The sequence below is a fragment of the Sebastes umbrosus genome, chromosome 14, assembly GCF_015220745.1.
Source record: "Sebastes umbrosus isolate fSebUmb1 chromosome 14, fSebUmb1.pri, whole genome shotgun sequence".
Classification (NCBI taxonomy): domain Eukaryota; kingdom Metazoa; phylum Chordata; class Actinopteri; order Perciformes; family Sebastidae; genus Sebastes; species Sebastes umbrosus.
In genome coordinates, this window is record NC_051282.1 from 4,080,985 (window position 1) to 4,101,182 (window position 20,198).

The 20,198-nt window shown below is 39.7% G+C and overlaps 1 protein-coding gene across 19 annotated transcripts in view; it reads left to right on the top strand.

The window, feature by feature from the left end:
* Positions 1-20,198, top strand: part of rbfox1 (RNA binding fox-1 homolog 1) — a 203,626-nt gene that overhangs the window by 116,091 nt on the left and 67,337 nt on the right. For 17 of the 19 annotated variants that reach the window (XR_005209788.1, XR_005209787.1, XM_037791461.1 and 14 more), the window contains exon 2: positions 12,155-12,448. Coding sequence is in view for 17 of the 19 variants with exons in the window: in XM_037791461.1 (XP_037647389.1) it covers positions 12,155-12,448 (294 nt within the window). In the remaining 2 variants the exon portion in view is untranslated. Of the gene's footprint in view, positions 1-2,186; positions 2,319-2,515; positions 2,745-12,154; positions 12,449-20,198 lie in introns of those variants that run through there. The other 2 variants (XM_037791460.1, XM_037791462.1) reach the window with 2 other exon arrangements.

Below are 20,198 nucleotides of genomic sequence, written 5' to 3' on the forward strand. Positions count from 1 at the left end.
GCGGTCGGGCGTTGCTATTGGCTCAATTTCGGCGAGTGCAGGCCAGATTTTACTGCGCATGTGTTGTACCCCCAAAGATATGACGCGTTGATGACGCGTGTCCCAGCCTCCTTTCCATAGGCCTTGGGTTTGGTGCATCCGGAGTTGACTTCTCTTATTTTTGTCTCTTAAAAGTAATTTACTGTTTATCTCGATCACTTTGGCTCATTTTTCGAAACAGTCTTAACATTTTCGAAACTGTAAGTGCAACTGTCACAACTGTTCCATGTGGACATCACAACTCTATTGCATGTCTAAAAAAAGGTAGTTACTCACCCAAAAGATCTCATTCATGCTTCTAAACCGAGTTATTGTGTCAGTTAACTGGCCAGCGCCACCAAAATGAAAAGTTGTTTTGTCATGGTGTGAGCCGTACTAGTCAAAATGTTTAGATGTTTTTTCACCATGACAGTCAACCCTGGACATGTTTCTTATATGCAAATCTCTGTTTTATTGACACTGACTGCTTACTGTACTATACAAGAATGTTAGTTTTGTCCAGCTGAATGCTGAATGTGTATTGCACAGAGCTTTGTACATTCCCATTTAAACAGTGGGTCCAAGTTTACTGGGAAAAGTCAATTCTTTACAATACTGTAGTACACAAAAACGGGACATGTACAGTATATGTGTGTTTATACAATAAGTATATTTGTGTAGCAATGTTTTACATGTTTTATAAATAGAAAATTCACTTTTGAGCTTTCATGTGAAGTCATATACAGTGAACAGAGAATTTCCACAAAATGATGCCAAAAAACAAACCCTGCTGTAGCCCAGGGAAAGAACAACTGATTGTACCTCCTCACGGTACGCAATACCATGTCATAGATATTTATGGAATACACATGTATGCATGACATATTTTTATAATTGAATGGATCATTTTTGCATGTGGCGGATCAAACGATGAAAGGATGTTTAGAAGTTGTGAAGAGTATGACAGTTTAAATTTTATTTTCAAAAAATAATTCTCATTTGAGTCAGAGAAAATATAAGAGAAATTGAAGAGAATGTTGCTGCATGAGGCCCAATTACGTTCCCATACAACTAAACTGAATTGAATTACTTTTTCGAGGGAAATTATTTTTCTCTCAGACTACAATCGGAGTTTTAAATCTAATATTAACGTTGTGAACTGGAACAAGACAAAACAAAAATGCAACACAACTACTTGGTTTAATAAAACATCGTGGTTAGGTTGAAAATAAGTTAACTACATACGTAACATTAAAGCTGAAGTAAGCGAGATTGGAGCAAATATGATTAAAAATGGATTAAAACAGAAAATATAACAGGTAAACTGAAAAAAATCATGTTCCTCTGTGTCCTCTGGTGCTCCTAACAGCATCTGTAAGATTTCACAGACCGGAGGAAAACAAGCAGTAAGAGCTGATCTGAGGTCTGCTGTCCAGCTGCCGTCTATGAGAGCCGGCTGTCAATCACTCGCGAACTCCGACCAAACGGTCAAACTAGGCAGCGCTGATCAAATATGAATCAATATTCTGTTACGTTAATGCCTATTTCTCTCCTCAGATGTTTTCAGAATCATCTTGTAGTGTACTGTTTAGCTGTAAAATGAGAAAGTTTGTGACGCCGCCGCCATTGTGAAATCTGGTGAAGGAACGCCAAGTTCCAATCACATGACCGGAGCACAGCCAATAGGAACGCTCTCTCTCTGAAATGACCTGTGATTGGTCAAAGTCTCCTGTCAGATTTAGACTTTTTAAAGCCTGAAAACAGAGCCATGAGGAGGAGCAGAAGTCTAGTTATCTCTCAGAACACTTGAATTACAATATGCTGAAAGGTTATTATGGAATTTTTTGCCCAATGATGCCAAAAATATACTGCCTACTGTCACTTTAAACGTTTAATGTAACGTTAAAATAAGTCAACATTGACTTGTGGTTTTGACATGGGATATGAACTGCGGTCTCCTTGGTGAAAGTCCTGTGTTGACCCACACAGTCCACCCCTAGAGAGAACAGGGGGGACAAACGGTACAAACTGAGCAGAGGGGAAGGATTGTGAGAGAGAAGAGCGTGGTGAAAAGATTTTTGGGGAATGCTACTTTCATTCACAGTGGCACCTCCTCCTCCTCCTCCTCCTCCTCCTTCTGCTCATTCCCCCACTACACACACACACACACACACACACACACACACACACACACAAAGCCATCCATAATTGATGCTAGCTGTAGGCAGTCACTGGCGGGCTGGACTTTACAGCGCAGCTGGATGTGCACGGAGGAAGGCAAAGGCAAGATGGTAGAGCAGGTACTTCTGAGAATACACTCTGTTTTTCCTCCATCTCTCTCTGTCTCTCTCCTCATTGTCGCTCTCTGCACTGGCTCTCTCGCTCCACACTTGTGCTGTGACTGCAGAAGGCAGCATGCTGCATGCTCCTTTTGTGTACTGTCTGTGTGCTTATGACTGTGTGTGTGTGTGCGTGTATACAGTATGCGGTACATGTGGGTTGTCAGGGCTACGTGCTCTGCTTATGTGCGTGTCTCCTTCTTTCTACCTCATTTTTCTTTCATCCTCATCTATGGTAGATGATGGAAACAGTCGATGAATTTACGCATTAGAGAGAGTGAGAGAGAGAGAGAGAGATAGAGAGAGAGAGAGGGAGAGAGAGAGAGAGAGAGGAGCTGCAGCTTTGTTTTGGAAAAGAAACCAAGAAACCCTGCGAGCTGAAAAAAGGTTTGTTGTTTGTTCAGCAGCGAAAGGAAAAGGGAGAAATCCAATATGAAGGAAGGAGGAAGACAAATATTACTATTTTTTTTTTATTTAATTTGTAAGGGAGCATGTACAAAATTAAACATACATGTTGTCATTTGGTATATTGTATTGTATTGTGTGAGTTAGCTTAAGAAATAGGTTCAGATTTTTGAAAGTGTCTCATTACAATACTCAAATGTATGTACGTGGAGAGAGTTATATTGCTGAAATCGTTACACCTGTCCATATCGGCCACGAGGGGATCCATTCCTTCCTAGCTAGACTCCATTGTAAAAGACGGGAGACAGCCGATGTGAAACTGGAACGTCCAGGTTCTGTTCCAGAAGTAAGAAAAAAATGAATTTAAAATCCCATTGGCATACGCTAAGAACAAAAATACAGCCTTGGAACAGAGCGTGTGACTTGATTCATATACTTAACAATCTTTTTTTTTGTGGCCTTTTAAAGGAGCAGTGTGTAGGATTTAGGCAGCCCTGTCCCCTAAAAATTACATTCCCCGTACAACCAAACGTCATTGTGAATTCGGTTATGAGGGTATTTTGTTGCAGATTATGTTTGTTTTTGACATATCACAAATAGGCTATATAAGTTACGTATGTATGTTTGTAATGATAGTCCCGTGTAGGGAGGAAGTCAGGATAGTGGATGTGTCAAACAAACTCCAGACTTTGCCCAGTAGAACGCTGTTCATGTCCCGTGTGAAACTAAAAGTCAATGTTCACTTATTTTAATCATTGTTTTTTTTTTTTTACTACAGCTAACCAAATAGTTTTGTTGTGTTTTGTTTCAATTTCATAGTTATTTTAAGCCCATGTAATGGATTTTTTACTTAAGTTGTATGGGAACATAATTTTGTAGGAGACAGGATTGTATTTAGGGGGAATCTATGTACAGAAATGGAATAGTATAGTGTTCACACCTATGTTTTCATCAGTGTATAATAACCTGGGGAGGTAGAGCTGGTCGCCCACTGATCGGAAGGTCGGTGGTTCGATCCCCAGTCCGCATGTCGAAGTGTCCTTGAGCGAGATGCTGAACCCCAAATTGCTCCCGAAGGCTGTGCCATCGGTGTGTGAATGAGTACCCTGAATGAGTACCGTGTGTGAATCACGCCTTGAATCGGCAGCCTATGCCATCAGTGCCTGAATGAAAGTGTAAATGGGTGAATGCTGACGTGTAGCGTAAAGCGCTTTGAGTGGTTGGACGACTATGAAGGTGCTATATAAATGCAAGTTTATTTTACCATTAACCCTAAACTAAGAATTGTTGTGTTTCTGTTAGCTTAGAATGAGCCCTTCATATCTACATAGAGGGCGGGTCCTCTTCATGGAGTCAGCCATGTTGCACCTCCATGTTACGACAGTAGCCCAGAACGGACAAACCAAACACTTGCTCTAGAGTGAGCAAAAAGCTGAATGAGAGATTGTATTGAGTTACAGAAGCTAGTGGAACAGAGGCTGGACAGGAAGCAACCTCTTGACTGGACAGCTCTCTATATGAGGCTTCAGAAGTTAGACAAATCAAGTGGGTATCGTCCAATGTTACAGTTGTTATCGTAAGAAATTCCCTCTCTGTATTTCCCTCAGACAGAGCCCTCGCTGACCTGCGGTATGGTTTGTTACCTCCGCCAAGGCCGAAGGCCTAGGAAGGAGGTTATGTTTTCACCGGCGTTGGTTTGTTTGTTGGTTTGTTGGTTTGTCTGTTAGCAGGATTACTCCAAAAGACCACTATGGATTTTAATGAAATTTTTTGGAGGGGTAGGGTATGGCACAATGAACAATCCATTAGATTTTGATGGCGATCCGGACCGTGATCCGGAGAGAGAGCGGGAGGTGTGGGGTGGACTGTAGATCCGGCGTTTTTTCACATTAACCTCTGTGAAATTACAGTTGAGTTCGACCAAAGCACACTCGGCGATTGTCGGAAAGAGTAAAACGACGGTTTAGGTGAGTTTTATTTTGTTTCTGTCCAGTTTGAATGGAGTGTTTTACGATGCTCCACTACGTACAGCTGATCTCAACATAAACAAAAATACACGTGGATGATGGTCTGCGCTCTCCGAGTGCCATTCTAGTTACTGTTGTTATGATAAAGTCTGTTTCTTCATTGATTTGTTTTTCCCCCTTACCTTAACCTGAACCCAATAAGCTCCAATACCAACCATTTATTTCTGAAACTTCTAACCACAACCTAACCTCAACCCTAACCCAGAGTTCTACAGGAAACACTATTAGTTGGGAAAACAGACTTTGACACCCAGAAAAGACTTACAAAAGTCTGCCAGGATGACTTGATTTGGCTCATATTATCTTGAGACTGCCCTCCCAAGAAAAACAACAGCATCAGCATCCATTTACCTGAGAATGACCTCTAAAGCCCTATGAATTATGATGCTTGTTGGACAGGAAAACAGGTAGAAGTGGTGTCAGAGCCACAAAACCATGTAGAGAGGAGGTCAAATGGGAGTGCCGTTGCTCTTTAATCTACGGTATTACCCCGCTATTCGATTCCTAACCTTCAGCAGGTAGTTCTTCTTTTAACCATGACAACAAACGTTCTCTGACCTTTAAAAGTGCTCATTTTAACCTGAACCCAGTAGAGATGTTTACTGAACTCTAACCAAGCCAGAAAGCTCTGAGAAACAATGTTGTCGAACAGATTGAAGAAAAAACCTTTCTATTGTTTATGAAGGGAATTCCAACATCTATTTTGTTGTTTAGTTTGAAGGACCTTTTGACCAGCTTCTGCTGATCTTTAAATGTTGACATTTGATGTATTGCACCAGAGTTAGGTATGAGTGCAACTTAGGTGCAATTAAAGAAGTGAATATATTCAAATAAAGTGAAACATTTCGGTTTTGTTCTACTGTATGTACAGGCTGTTTTTTCCCCCCTGCTTCTAGTCATTATGCTAACCTATGTTTATGTCTATGTATTTCCCCCCCAAAATTCTATTATTTTTTTTAAAACAAATGTTTATCTGCAATCCCTTCATTTCACAATTTAAACATACACAATGACGAACAACACTAAACAAACAGAACAAGACATATACAATACAAAATTATGGATTGTAGTACATCACATTATATAAACAAGAACAGCAGTGGCTATAGCTTTTAGCCAGTTTTTTAAACTTTGCCCGAGAGGAAAGCTACAGTTCGTAACAAGTCAGGTTTTACATTGTAGGCCTACTCAACAAAGTGATCGCTGAGATCTGGGAGGACGACAACATCGCTTAAAATAGGTCAGGCAGAGGAAGAAACACGAGCAATCAGACTGGTCGGAGACAAACAGCCAGACATTCAAAGAAAGACAATGGCAAAATCATTATCATTGCAGTCTGTCTGAGGTGAATTACTGTATCGCTGTAAACTACTGTAAGCTATTTTATTGAGTTTTCTTTTAGCAAAATGCTGCGAGTGACTTTGCCTCTGGTTAACAGTTACGCAGTGTATACTGTAGGTCTTAGGCTTTTATTGTGAAAGGTAAGAACGGAAGGGAGTGGATCTGGTCTGTGCTGCCTTTGTTAAGGTTGAAAGAAGTAATAAAGTTCACCGTCTTGGTTCGGACTACGGAACCTCCATGTTGTTGTACACTAAAGTGTACGTATTGAATATGTCTGTTCCCCACAATGTGATTGGTTGATGCCTTTAATAACGCTGCGAAAGCTCAGAAAAATCCACCTTGTTCTGAAAAACAATTACATTGCCTTTTCGCCACGTAATATTTGTGTTCTGTATGAAAGTACGCATGACAAAAACAACAGTTTGAAAAAAATAGACGTGCAAATTAATCGCAGCACGTAACCCCCCCGGTGTGTAAAGGCCTTTACTGTGCAAAGAGGGATTATTAACAACATTTCAGGTCAGATAAACGGTTTGTTTATGAACTGTCGGATCATCTAACTGCTTGTGTTTCTTGGCCATTTGGACCTATTTTTTTGTGATGTTGTAGATCTCAACAATCACATCGATAACTGCAATATTATCCTAACTGATGGAGCTGATTGCCCCGGCGATGAAAATAAAGCCCAAATTATGCTAAACTGCAGCTCTTTGTGTCATCTTTTAGTCGGCGTGCCGCTGAATTTCACAAGAGAATGCTGACTGAACAAAAGCAGTGCGACAAAAGGCTACAGTACAATATGTTACGGGAGTCAAATCACCATTGGATTTTATCAGAAGTACGATACACTGTAGAGCAGGGGGCCAAGGCATTTGAAATTTAAAACACAAGACACAAATATTTGAGTAGAATAGACAATTGTTTTTTTCGAGAAATAATGACATAATTCCAGAGTGACACACAGGGAAGCATACCGAGTGACGATTTTTACTCTGAAGTAGAGAAATTCCTTTCCTCTATGTGTGCTTATTCTGAATTTTAATTGTATTCCTTCAGCTGCCTGTGTGTGTGTGTGTGTGTGTGTGTGTGTGTGTGTGCAGTGCTCTGCCACGTAAAGCATATTTCAGCCTTCTAAATGTGGTTCTCATTACATAGCAGAGCATTTAGCCAAGACTCACTGTCTGCATCCCTTTCTCTCCTTCTCTCTGTCTCTCGCTCACTCTCTTTCTTTTTCCTACATATGGCTGCACCTCTCTCTCTCTCTCTTTCTCTCTCTTTCTCTCTCTCTCTCTCTCTCTCACTATAATGGCTGAGATATAAATATCCCACAGGAGTAACCTCGCTCACACACACTCTCGCACATACACCACACTCTAAGTGTTTTTTTAGGGCAAGTTGACTTTCTTTCCTTCCATGTCTTCTCTATTTTTTTGTGAATCACAGCTACAGCCGGCTGAAACCACGTTTGTAAAGCTCATAATTTGCACTAAGACTTTTTTTTTTTTGTCAGATTTGAGTCACAGTCATTGCTGAGGTATTTTATAGTTTGTGTCTGGTCGTAACAACTCGCCATCGTTGGTGTTGATTGTTAAAAAGCTGCAGTAGGTCACTTTGAGCTAATATGATAAAAAAGTTATGGACACTATGTCCTAACAGTAGTGCATGAGACAGATAATCTGTGAAAAACATCATGTTCCAACATTACATTACACAGATATTCAGCATGTCATGACTACGCATTTTAGCCTTTTCCTCGTGTCATTTGTACGCCATGCAACTAAACTACGGTAACGTCCGCAGTTAGGTTCAGGCAACAAAACCACTTAGTTAGGTTAAGGAAAAAACATCATGGTTGGGCTTAACATAAGTACGTAAATGTGAAAGACGCATGGAGACAACATAACACAACTACAGAAAACAACTCACAAACGTCACTAAATCACGTGACAAACATCAGTAATGTAACTTACAAAACAAATCACCACTCAACAACGGTCTCGAACATCGGTCTCCTGGTTAAGAGTCCGGTGTTTGTTGGGCCCATCCACCTTCCCACGTACCCTTTATAGTCACTAACTCATACCGTAGCATTTATACGCAGATGCGTTTACATTGGAGTCAGTACAGGATGCATGGCGTACAAATGACACGCGGAAATCAAGAAAGGCGTACTTAATGCACGCTAATGCCTCGTGCATTATCTTGGCATTCACATGCCTTTTCGTGCCAACGGGCTGCTAGTTTGACAGTTTGATCAGAGTTCACGAGCTTCAAGAGCAGTGATTGACAGCTGCTACAGAGACTCCTTGGCTTTGATTGTTTTCCTTCAGCACTGTGAAATCTTGCAAATGCCATTAGGAGCACTAGGAGGACACGGGGGAACATGAATTTCTTTCAGATTACCTGTCTCATGCACTACTGACAGGATATGGGGACCGTTGAATGAAAATACATTTTTATCATATTTGCTCAAAGTTACTAACTTCAGATTTAAGGTTGAGGACCGGGTACATCCGCTTACTACAAATACTGTAAGAGGTTACTGGAATACTGGATATTATACTGGCTTAATTTCCCCTACTATATGTTGGTGAATTCCTTCCTTTCAACGCATTCGCACGCCCAACTTGTCAAATAACGCGCTTGGTCGGCGGCCCTACGCTTCTAACTTTGACGCTTTTGGGACTCCTCCAGTTTTGGACACGTCAGGGACGGTGACAGTTTCTGCTCATTACGTGCATAGTGTCTTTTCAAAATAAACTTCCAACTTAGGTTTACTTAGTTTTTTGGTTTACTTCCTTAGTTTACTTATAAAACTACTTGGTTAGGCTTAGGAAAATATCATGGTTTAGGCTCAATAAGTATGTAAAGTATCGAAATCGCATAACAAAACAACAGTAAAATAAGTCAACATTGACATGGCTTCACAGTGGAAGAGGAGTGAGAACAGGTTGTTGCTTTAGTTCAGGGAGTTTGTATCTAAGAAGAGCAACTACACACTACATCTGGCGCAGAGGAAAGTCACCAGTGTTAACTTGCAATGTATGTCTGGTTAATGACATCTAATCACAGGTCTGTGCATTTACACACATGACCCAGGTGAAAGAAAGTGATGCTGCTGTGTGGGCTCTACTCATATTTAAAGGAAGGGCTTATTTGTAGCGTTTTCATTGGCAGCGGGAGGACTTTTCTACTTGTTTTTAGGGATTGTTTTCCGAAGACTGTAACTGTACAGAGTCATTTAACACCTGGTGGAGATCAGACCACAATCCAATCCAGACCACTTTCAGGAAACCATTTCCACCTAATATCTATATTGAATTTGTATTTGGATAATGACATCTGATCATTGGGCTTTGGCATTTAACATGTATGCCAACCAACATGGGACTGCTATAACATGAAAGGCAGGGGTCACATGTCTGACAAAGATAGCTGAAGCATCCATAGACTACTTTTAAAGGTCCCATATTATGCTAATTTTAAGGTTCATACTTGTATTTTGTGTTTCTACTAGAACATGTTTACATGCTGTAATGTTCAAAAAAAAATTTGTTTTCCTCATACTGTCTGCCTGAATATACCTGTATTCACCCTCCTTTCTGAAACGCTCCGTTTTAGTGCATTTCAACGGAATTGCAACGGAATTGCGTTGCTAGGCAACAGTTTGGGTCTATGCATTTCTGTCAGTGGATATTATTTACATACACTGCAACAGGAAATAAACTGGGAAACATTTAGAATGTTTACGTTTAAAACCGTGTAATGATCTATGTATTTTATATTTGTGACATCACAAATGGACAGAAATCCTAACGGCTTGTTTCAAACGCACAATTACTGAATACGAGCTGTGTTTATTTTCCCGTATATTGAGCGTTTTGATAGTTTAACAGTATTTATAGAGCACTTAAACCTGCTTTATAATATAAAAAGATATGAAAATCTCACTTTTTACAATATGGGACCTTTAACTTACTTACTAGGCTAGCTTTGTCTCAGGTCCCTCGTGAGTCTCCTGATGCCACTTTTCCTTTGCAGAGGGAGAGTTAGATGATCTTTCAACTTGCTGGGTGGATATTTTTCTTAAGAAGGTGGTCAAACTGTACAGATTCAAACCTGGCTGAGAGCAGGTTAAAATGTGAGCCAGACCACTTCCAGATGTGGTCCATCTTCCATATCCAGAAAAGTCATCCCAACAAATCTACAGACTATATCACAATATAATTACTAATTAGTTTCTAAATCAACCCATATGACTCATGTGGCGTGGAACCACTTTTTTTTTGTTTTTTGTTGCTATTTTACTTTCAAATGCATATGTACAAATCTATCATAAATTAATCATAGTTTGGCCTGGACATAGTTCAACAAAAAGTATTTATTGTACATTAGCAGCTAGCCATGCTAATGTTCTTGGACAGCTTGAGGGTTCTCCTCTGTGTGCACAGTAAACACAGTGTTCACCTGTGCGTCGTTCTGTCGGTGTGTCTGCGATGTAGAGTGCCCTCTATAATTGGGTGGATAACCTTGCTCTCTCAACGACGGATAAATTGGCTCTTATTAGACAGCACAGCTCTCCAAGTATGTTTCCTCTACATGGAAGAGTAGACTAAGTGTCTATGTGCATGTGTGTGCTGGCAGTGAGGCATTGGAGTGGAGTTGTAACTGAGACCAATCCAACTGAGTGTCATTACTCAGAAGTAGAGGGCTTTGATTTGAAGAATGGACAATCTCTGTCAACTACACAAAAATCAAATCTGGACTTTAAATGTGCGACACAGAATACAACAAAACTATTTTCAGTTACAATAAACGTAGTAAATATACAGTCTGGTTGATGTTACCATCTATAGCGGTGTGATTAAAACAACATCTGGTTGCCCATCATCTTTGTTGTAGTTTGAAAAAGTCAAGGATTGAGAAGTAAAATGATTCATCTTGGGACCATTTATGAAAATGAAAATTTTGGCCTGGTGGTGGCACTAAAAGACTATCATCTGGAGATCAATAATATTCCTACCAAATTCCATTGCAATCTAACCAATAGGATATCTATTTTGATCCTAGACAAAGTTCTGGATAGACAGACCAACCAACATCAACCTGTGTAGGCCTGCAGCTTGTGAGGCAAAGACATTAAGAGAAAAGCCAACAGCTCTGTGAAGCTGTACAGTATGTTAACATGCTGATGTTCAGTAGATAATGTTTGCCCTGTTCACCATCTTAGTTTGGCATGTTAGCATGCTAGCACAAAACAAAAGCTGTCATTAGATTTGCAGGTATTTGCTCATAAACCAAAGTAGTGAAAAAATTTAAATTATGACCTTAACTTTACGAGGAAAAAAGTTGTAATATAACAAGAATAGAGTCGTAATATTACGAGAAAAAAGTCGGAATGTTATGAGAATAAAGTCATAAGTTTACGGGAAAAAAAGAAAATGACACGTAAAATTACTACTTTATAATATTATGACTTTATTCTCGAAATCTCCGATTTTTTTTTTTCCTCAATGTGGCCCTAATACTCCGTCGTACCGTCGTACCATAGAACTACAACAATGATAAATCAAAATGAAAACAGTTATTCATTTCCACTAATTTTTTTTAAAAATCCTCAGGGGGCCACTGGAGAGGAGCTAAAGAGCCACATGTGGCTCCGGAGCCGCAGGTTGCAGACCCCTGATCTAGGACTAATGAATGTCTATCGTACCAAATTTCATTGCAGTCCATCCCACAGTTGTCGAGACGTTTCAATCAGAATGAAAAAAAAATGCCAACTAGCTATGAAAAGTCAGAGGATCACCAAGATCACTATGTTTCATCCTCTGGGAATGACAAATGTCTGGTAATGTGGTATCCGTCCAAACATTGTGGTGATATTTCAGTCTGGACCAAAGTGGCCGACTGACCGACATTGCCGTGCTTATAATAGAGTTTTTGAAACATTTTTTTAAAAAAATCTCCAAAGATGAAATGTTGAAATGGTCCTCTAAATTAAAAAGTGAATCTTTTTGTCTGCAGGGTAACCAGGACACACCGGCACCCCCGGACCCATCCATGGCCCAGGCTTACCCGTCGGCCCAGTTTGCCCCCCCTCCCCAGAACGGCATTCCAGCTGAGTTCACAGCTTCACACCCCCATCCACATCCACACTCCCACCCACATCCGCACCAGCACCCGGCAGCACCGCAGGACTACACCGGCGTCCAGGCCTCCGTCAGCGAGCATCCACTCAACATGTACCAGTCCTCGCAGAGCCACAACGAGCAGAGCGGGTCAGACTCCGGCAGTCAGACGGTCACCGGCACAGCCACAGTAAGGCATCATGGGAGAAGCTAGTGTTTAAGTTGGCGGTAGCGAGGTTTCAGAGTGCTGCACTATGTTTTTAGTTATTTTTTATTTTAAAGAATTAAATCCTGTCCTATACACATGTTGTAATTTGTTTATTTAACACATCAAAAAGGGAAATGCAAAACTGAGACATTGTGGTTTTAGAACATTTTGTACTATTTCTTTTTTGTTTTTCTTTTATTGTAGTTTTGCATACCAAGGTAGGTTCAAAATTAAACAGGATAATTGACCTGTACACCATCTTTCAAATAAAATAGATATCAAAAGGCCGCCCACTGAACAACAGAGGTTACAAAAACAAAGTCCAAACTTGTGCTTCGTCCACACTGGGAACGTCAGGAGCGCGTGGCGGCTGCGTGATTCACGCATCAGGTGTTCACGCCAGCTGCGTTTCTGCTTCTGCTGCTGTCAGCCCTTTCTTTCTACATAGAGTTGTCCTTTCATAATGTCCATTTCATTTCATTATAAATATAATTTATATTTATTATAGACAGAGAAAGGTTAAGAAACATGTGGTAATTTGTAAATAATAGTAATAATCCACAATTAAAACCCAGACCTATATTCATTCATGGAGCTCTCCAAGTCACTACATGTTCTACAACAATGTCCGTCACATATTTCAGAATAAAAGCCTTGTGTTGACAAATGAAGGAATTCTGTCCAAAGAAAAAACGCTTGAGGGCTTTTATTTCTAAATGAAAGCAGGAAGTGTTGATTTAAACCCTGTCCTTTATTCATTCATGGAGCTCTGCAAGTCACTGCATGTTCCACAGGACTGTCTGCACATATTTCAGAATAAAAGCCCCGTGTTAACAAATGAAGGAATTCTGTCCACAGAAAAAAACGCTTGAGGGCTTTTATTTTGAAATGAAAGCAGGAAGTGTTGATTTAAAAACAAGTCTTTACTTCTTTTTATCTCCGCAACATATTCTACAGATAGACACTGAAACTGTAGTAATGTTGCTGGTATGATGTTAATACACAGTCAATAGATCACTCTCACTGTCTGTTGTTGCTGTGAACCGTGTGGCTCAAAAATAGGCGAGACCTCGGATCTCTAGAAGAGACGCAGCCGAGATATACAAGACTTTTCCCAGCATGCCTCTGATTCAATGCAGTAGCAACTTGCTATAGCTGAAGGATGCAGAGGTGCAGTTTGGCGAGATTTTATAAATCTTTATAAAATAAATTAAATTTTCAAATTTCAATGATGGTAAAAGTTTTAACGCAGCGACAAGTTATGGCACTATCATAATTTTATTATTGTTGACTAAAAATGTTATTCAATTGAAGATGTCAAACCTTATGACATTGTGTATTATAGTTGACACTATTAACACTAGGACGCCAGGCCAAAGAGCATCTGTATCCTTTTGTTGGCGCTGATGGGCCATTAGAGCCCCATCAATCTCCATCTCTATAGCACATTGTGACAACTCAGCCCCTCACAGACATCAGTCAATACGCAGCCCCCCTACATTCAGTTAGAACCTACATAAAACTGATTTATTCTTAGAAAGTGTAAAATGTGTTGTTTTCATGAGATATCTTTTTTTAGAAAAATATTTTCACGCTGCCAACCGGTGCGATGCAGTAATAGTCCATGGCGAAGCAAAAGTACCTTAGAATATGGACCAAAAACTTAGATAAGTGCTATTTTGGTAAATTAGTTGGACAAAAAGTGATTATTTTTGCTTTCATTTCTGATATTTTACACAGGGTGAATACTGTGGGTACGTCCCTTAGTGTGATTATAAGTAAACATGAGTGAATATTGACATGCAAATTAGTTTATATGTCCAATTCATTGTCTCAATGCGGCCATTAGGCAAATGCAAATTATTTTTGTGTGTTTGAGACAGAGAGATATGATGAATACTGTGGGCATGCATACCTTGTGTGTTATTACAAGTGATGTTAAGTGCATGGGAATGAATATTGGTGTGCAAATTTGTTTCTATGTCCCGTTCATTGTCTCAATGCACTATGGACATTATGCAAATGTGCATCAATTTGGCTGCCGGAGGAGAGTCGGAGGAAAGTACCAATGTTAATCGGTGCTACTCCTGGCGACTAAAGTGGGCTTTTGTCATAAAAAAATACCAACCAAAAAAACATTTATTTCGTTTTCTAAATGTTATTCGATCAATATGACAATGCAGGCATGTGCAGAATAGGTATTTAGGAAAAGTCGGAGGGAAACACATTATACACAATGACGGAATAATTCAAATTTTGGAAACACAACGTTAAATGGCTTGGGCTATGCCGGTCCTGGCGTTAAAGTTTGGTCACAATGAGGTGCTGTTTCGTTATCTGAGGAGTGGCTTCAAGCCACATCAGTCTCCTTTAACCTTTGACCTACCAGGCCTCCTCAGTGAATGGTTTGGAGTCTCATGAGCTTGGAGTGTGGTTGGAGCAGAATTTATTTGAAATAGTGGAGAGGATATGGCAGCATTTAGCGAGCTACTTTTCATTTCAATAATAATATTAAAGCTGCAAGCAGCGATGAACGGGCCCTCCCAATTCGGGGTGCAGGCGGGGATGCCGGTTGTGCGGCCGTGCAGTTCCGTAACCATTGAACACTGCGCGCAAGAGTTAGACATTATTCCCTGCATGGAGTGCGTGGTGCAATTTTTGCACCATTTTCTCCGTCCATTATGTGGCCCCAAAAGGGGGGTTTAAGTATGAGTCAATATTGTCATTTAGATGTCCTGGAGTCTGGAGTGCTATGAGGAAGGTAATGTTTGGGGCACATTGGACCAAGTACAGTCGAGTTACAACAGCTTGTTGTTTAATAGCGAATCATGTAAATTCCTGTCACGCCAATGCCGTTTTATGAAAGCTCAAACTTTTAATAACTTTTCATCGCAAAGGTCTTCAGATTGTACTGACCAAATTTGAAGTTGATTGTGTTAAATCTGTCGGAGGAGTTCGTTAAAGTACAGAGTTTGGAAATGACCAAAAATACACAAAAAATTCATACAAAAATTAAAAATGGCCGACTTCCTGTTGGGTTTAGAGCATGGCCCCAAGAGATTTTTAATGCTTGTGCCAAGTTTCATTCATTTGCAAGCATCTCTAGCCCTTCAAAAATAACTTCCTGTTTCATGGCGAATTATGCGTCACCACGGCATTCAATGAAACCTCAAAAGCTTTGCCATCTTAACATCACGCTGACCAAATTTGAGGTGGATCTGCTAAACCTACTAAGAGTAGTATGCCAAAATATAGCGACTGCAACTTCCTGTTGCCAGTAGGTGGCGCTATGAGTATTATTTCAAATTGGCCTGTAGATGTCTTCAGGCCTGGACTCCCATCAAATGTGTGTAATGTGGAAAAGATCTGACAATCTGGTTACAACACTTTATTTTTTCATGGTGAGTCATTGAAATTGCCGTTCAACGACGACTCACAATCTTCGCAAGGAAGCATCAACAAGTTCTTAAGGCTTTTCTGACCAATTTTGAGATGGATCTGATTAATCTGGGGGGGGGGTTCATAAAAGTAGACTACCTGTAACTTCCTGTTGCCAGTAGTTGGCGCTGACCATGAAACAAAATTTGCATACGTAAATCCTCATGCCAAGACTCTTATCACGCATGAGAAATTTGGAGCAGATTGGTTAATGTATGCTGAAGTTACAACAACTTCCCTGGTTTTTGGAGAAAGGTACCACAGCGACATATTTCCATAACTTTTCATTCTTTTAATAACATTTCATCGCAAAGGTCTTAAGATTGTACTGACCAAATTTGAAGTAAATCGGGTTAAATCTCTAGGAGTAGTTCATTAAAGTACAGAGCCTGGAAATGGCAATCACCATCAAATTACACAGTTAATTCAAAATGGCTGTCTTCTTGTTGGGTTTAGGATATACCTCCAAGAAGCTTTTTGTACGCCTGGACATGATAAATATGCCTACCAAATTTCATACATTCACATGAAATTTAAAGGAGGGGGCTTTGACTTTGAAAACTGTTAGGGGGGCGTTATCGAACGAATATTGCCACCCCCGAGCACGAGACCCATATCAGATATCTATGGAAAATCACTTCTCCAGCTCTCCTTTTCATCTTTCAAAAGGTTCATAAGCTGCTTTATCAGATATGCAGGTTTTGTGTAAGTGCTGGGTGCTGAGAGTGCTGTGTGATGATTTTTTTTTGCCACAACCCCCCCAAGCTATTCTACCAGAGGAAAGAGTGAGAGAAAGGAAGCATGTTGGCAGCAACAAGACGGCATAGCCTACTGTACATCTGGAAGTCTCATCGCTTCTCCCACTTCGTCGGTCTGTCTGCTGCATTCCTCCCTCTGACTGCTTGATTCCTCTCTTCTGTTCCTCATCTTTTCAGCCACATCTACTCTGTGTGTCTCTCTGTGTCTGGGACTTTCTCGTATCTCAGTCCTGCATGTTTCAGCTGTTTATCCCAACAGTGAATCCCCAAATTACCATGAAAGCAAAAATAACATGAGATATTGAGATCTTATGTACAACATATATATTTGGCATCTACATGGCACACTTTTCAATTTATTATATGCTTACACCACATTAAAGGACAGTCATCACAATAAGGAGAAAGGGCTAAAGAGCAAGGGTAAGCATAAGGCCGAACAACAAGACGAACATATCTATTTGCAATTTTTCCTATGAAATAAACTCCGGACCTGTACGGTATTAAATTTAATTAGTGGTATATACTTTAAATGACTTAATAGTTTTCAAATATTATCATGGCATTAAAAATTGGCCTTATATCAATGTCTTAATATCTGACTGACAACTCCTTTTACTATACATGTAGATGACAGCTCTTCACTTGCTGCTGGAGTTAGCGTTAGCTCCACAGACTGCATTAGCTTGACAGACTGAAACCCCAAATACCCAATCCAAAAAAAAGGTCCTGAGTCTGAGCTTGTTAAGGTGATGATCTTAAAATGATGATATGATGTGCTTAAAGGTAACTGGAAGACTCTGACAAATTAGATTTTCTAACTAAAATCTCTCTAGACGTACTGTCGAGTTCTTACAGTGCGCCCACAGCAATGAGCTTGACGAGTGGGAGTTAGTGGTGCACCCCAAACATTTTTGCCCTGGGTTTTGCGTCACGTTTTAGTGTCCCCCTGGAAACTGTCCGTTATCACGTATATAGCGCTACTTGCAGAGCATTTCTGTATTTGGTTGTGTTGTCTGTATGTGCGGCGATGTGTTGTCAAATTGGTGAAGATGTTTTCTCAATTTGCTTGTGTTTTGTATGTAATTTATTATACCAGGATAAACCCCTTGGGATGCATCTCGTTTTCAAGGGGGACCCAACAAACGCTCACTCACTCAAAAACAAATGGAGAACAGAACAGTACAAGACACAATGTTATATAACACAAAAGCGACCAAGCGATATTTATAGTCATATGTTAGTCATACGATAATCATAGACATATGACTAAATATCTAAGGGAAAAATAAGTAAATAAATAATAATACTTAAATAATAATAATAAAATTGAAAGGCAAAAAGGAATGAAAAGAGTTCAACCTTATGCTAAGTAGACACAGTCAAACGAACAATGATCAATCTTTAAATAGAGAGGGGGACAGTGATGGCATTACTGAAAGCATTGGCTGTCTGTTTTAAGATGAAAAAACAAAACATTTTCAAATAAGTAAAATGATGACAGAGAAGAAATATTTAAAGGTAACTTGCCTGAAACATAAATCCAACTTCTTTGGATACAAAGGGGACCATAAAGAGGATCTGATCAGAGCATCTTAGTGAATAATTTGATGTGTAAAGAACAACAAATTGCTTTAGGCAATAGGGATAGCTAAAGTTAATACATTTAAAAATAAATTGATACCAGTGAAATTGACGTCTTATATCTAGAGGGAGTCACCCAAGTCTGTCTAACATTGTGCAATGGTGTGTAAAAAAAGAACAACCTAGTGTAAAGTCAAACAGGCTTTCTGGGAAACAGAGTCAGCGTAGTCCATTATTGGTAGTACAAGTTGTGAAACAAGTCTCTTTTCTAACATTAAATGTAAAACAATGTCTGGAACGATACAGAACACCAAAACTTACTTTTTTCATGACATGATCAATATGTGGTTTCTGAAGCGATCTGCCGTCATTACAAGTTAGAACCAACGAGTTGGATTTGGAGTTGAGGATCTGTCTCACACCAACAAGTTCTGAATTGTTTTGTTTTGTTTTATTGAGCAGTAATTTGTTAGCTGACAACCAAGTTTGTGGACTATTAAAATCAGATTGCAGGGCCTCTTGAATGTGTGCTATTGAAGCTTTTGATGAATATATAATAGTATCATCTGCATATAGTTGTGCGCAACAATCAAGAAAATAAGTGGTCCTTAGGTAGAGTCTTGCGGCACACTAGCATAAAGATACAGACATGCTAAAAGTGTAATTTTACAGTTTGGCCAACTCACAGAATCATCAAGTACAGCAGAGTAAATTTCTCATTTGAGTCAGCTCTTTCAGCTTGTTAAGACACTGATAATAACTTGAATTACGACGATGTAAAATCATAGATCTTGTAATTTAAATATCGCACTCTTACAATGATTCTTTCAGCCATAACTTAACAACATGCTAATGTACATCCACTTTATTTTACTTTACTTCATTTCATGATTTAATTTACTTCATCACTGAAAAGTACACAAAGCAAAATAATACTGGATACAAAAATTCCAACAATTGTGAGAGTGTAATTAGCTGGCAGGGCGATGATTTAATATTTTCTTTTTAGTGGAATCATATTGTAATAATATGATCATATTATGCTATCATTTTACAAATTTCTGTTGGCAGCTTTTTCTTTACAATCCATTTACATATTTAACTTATTCTATTATTTATGCTAGAATTATACTGATTCATCTGCAACAAATTGAGATTTGTTGCATCTGGGACTCCATAACTGTAACAGTTTCTAAAAAGCATTTCGAAATCTCCATAGTGGATCAGGGAGTGGCAGGGGGCGGCTGTGGCTCAGAGGTATAGAGCGAGTAGATCCAATTGATCCCCGGCTCCTCGGTCCACACGTCCAATTGTCCTTGAGCAAGATACTTAACCCCAGATTGCTCCTGCTGGGCCATCGGTGTGTGAATGAGTATTTAGATTAGATCCTGATGGGCAGGTTGGCACCTCGTAAGGGTGAATGCTGACATGTAGTGTAAAGCGCTTTGAGCGGTCGAAGTCTAGAAAGGCTATATGAATGCAAGTTCACTTACCATTTACCATAGGGTGCTGTAGGTATGTATGGATGTGGTGGTTGATTTTGAACGAGACTCACTGGCTTCAAAAATGTTGCACACCAAGCTCATTTTGTCGTCAAAGTAATGAAAGAAATAGAATACCACCATGCATGCCGCCTTACAAATGTCTAGAAAAAGTGAACCTAATATCGGAAGAAGCTTATGACAAATTGTAAAAAACCTGTAAATGGATGGACTTATTTGCATAATGTTTTGTGGCTATAGGTGGAAATGGGCATCTCTCTGCCTCTCTCTCTCTCTCTCTCTTGCTCTCTCTCTCAGTAGTGTGAGTGTGTAAGCATCCAGGAAGAATGACCTCATCAGGTCGGAGTGTTTATAGAGCAACGTTAACATCCTCTCCCTTCACGGCGAGCCCCACATGTGTGCAGTGAAAGAGAGAGGGGGGGGTAGGAGAGAAAGAAACTGCATTTTTAT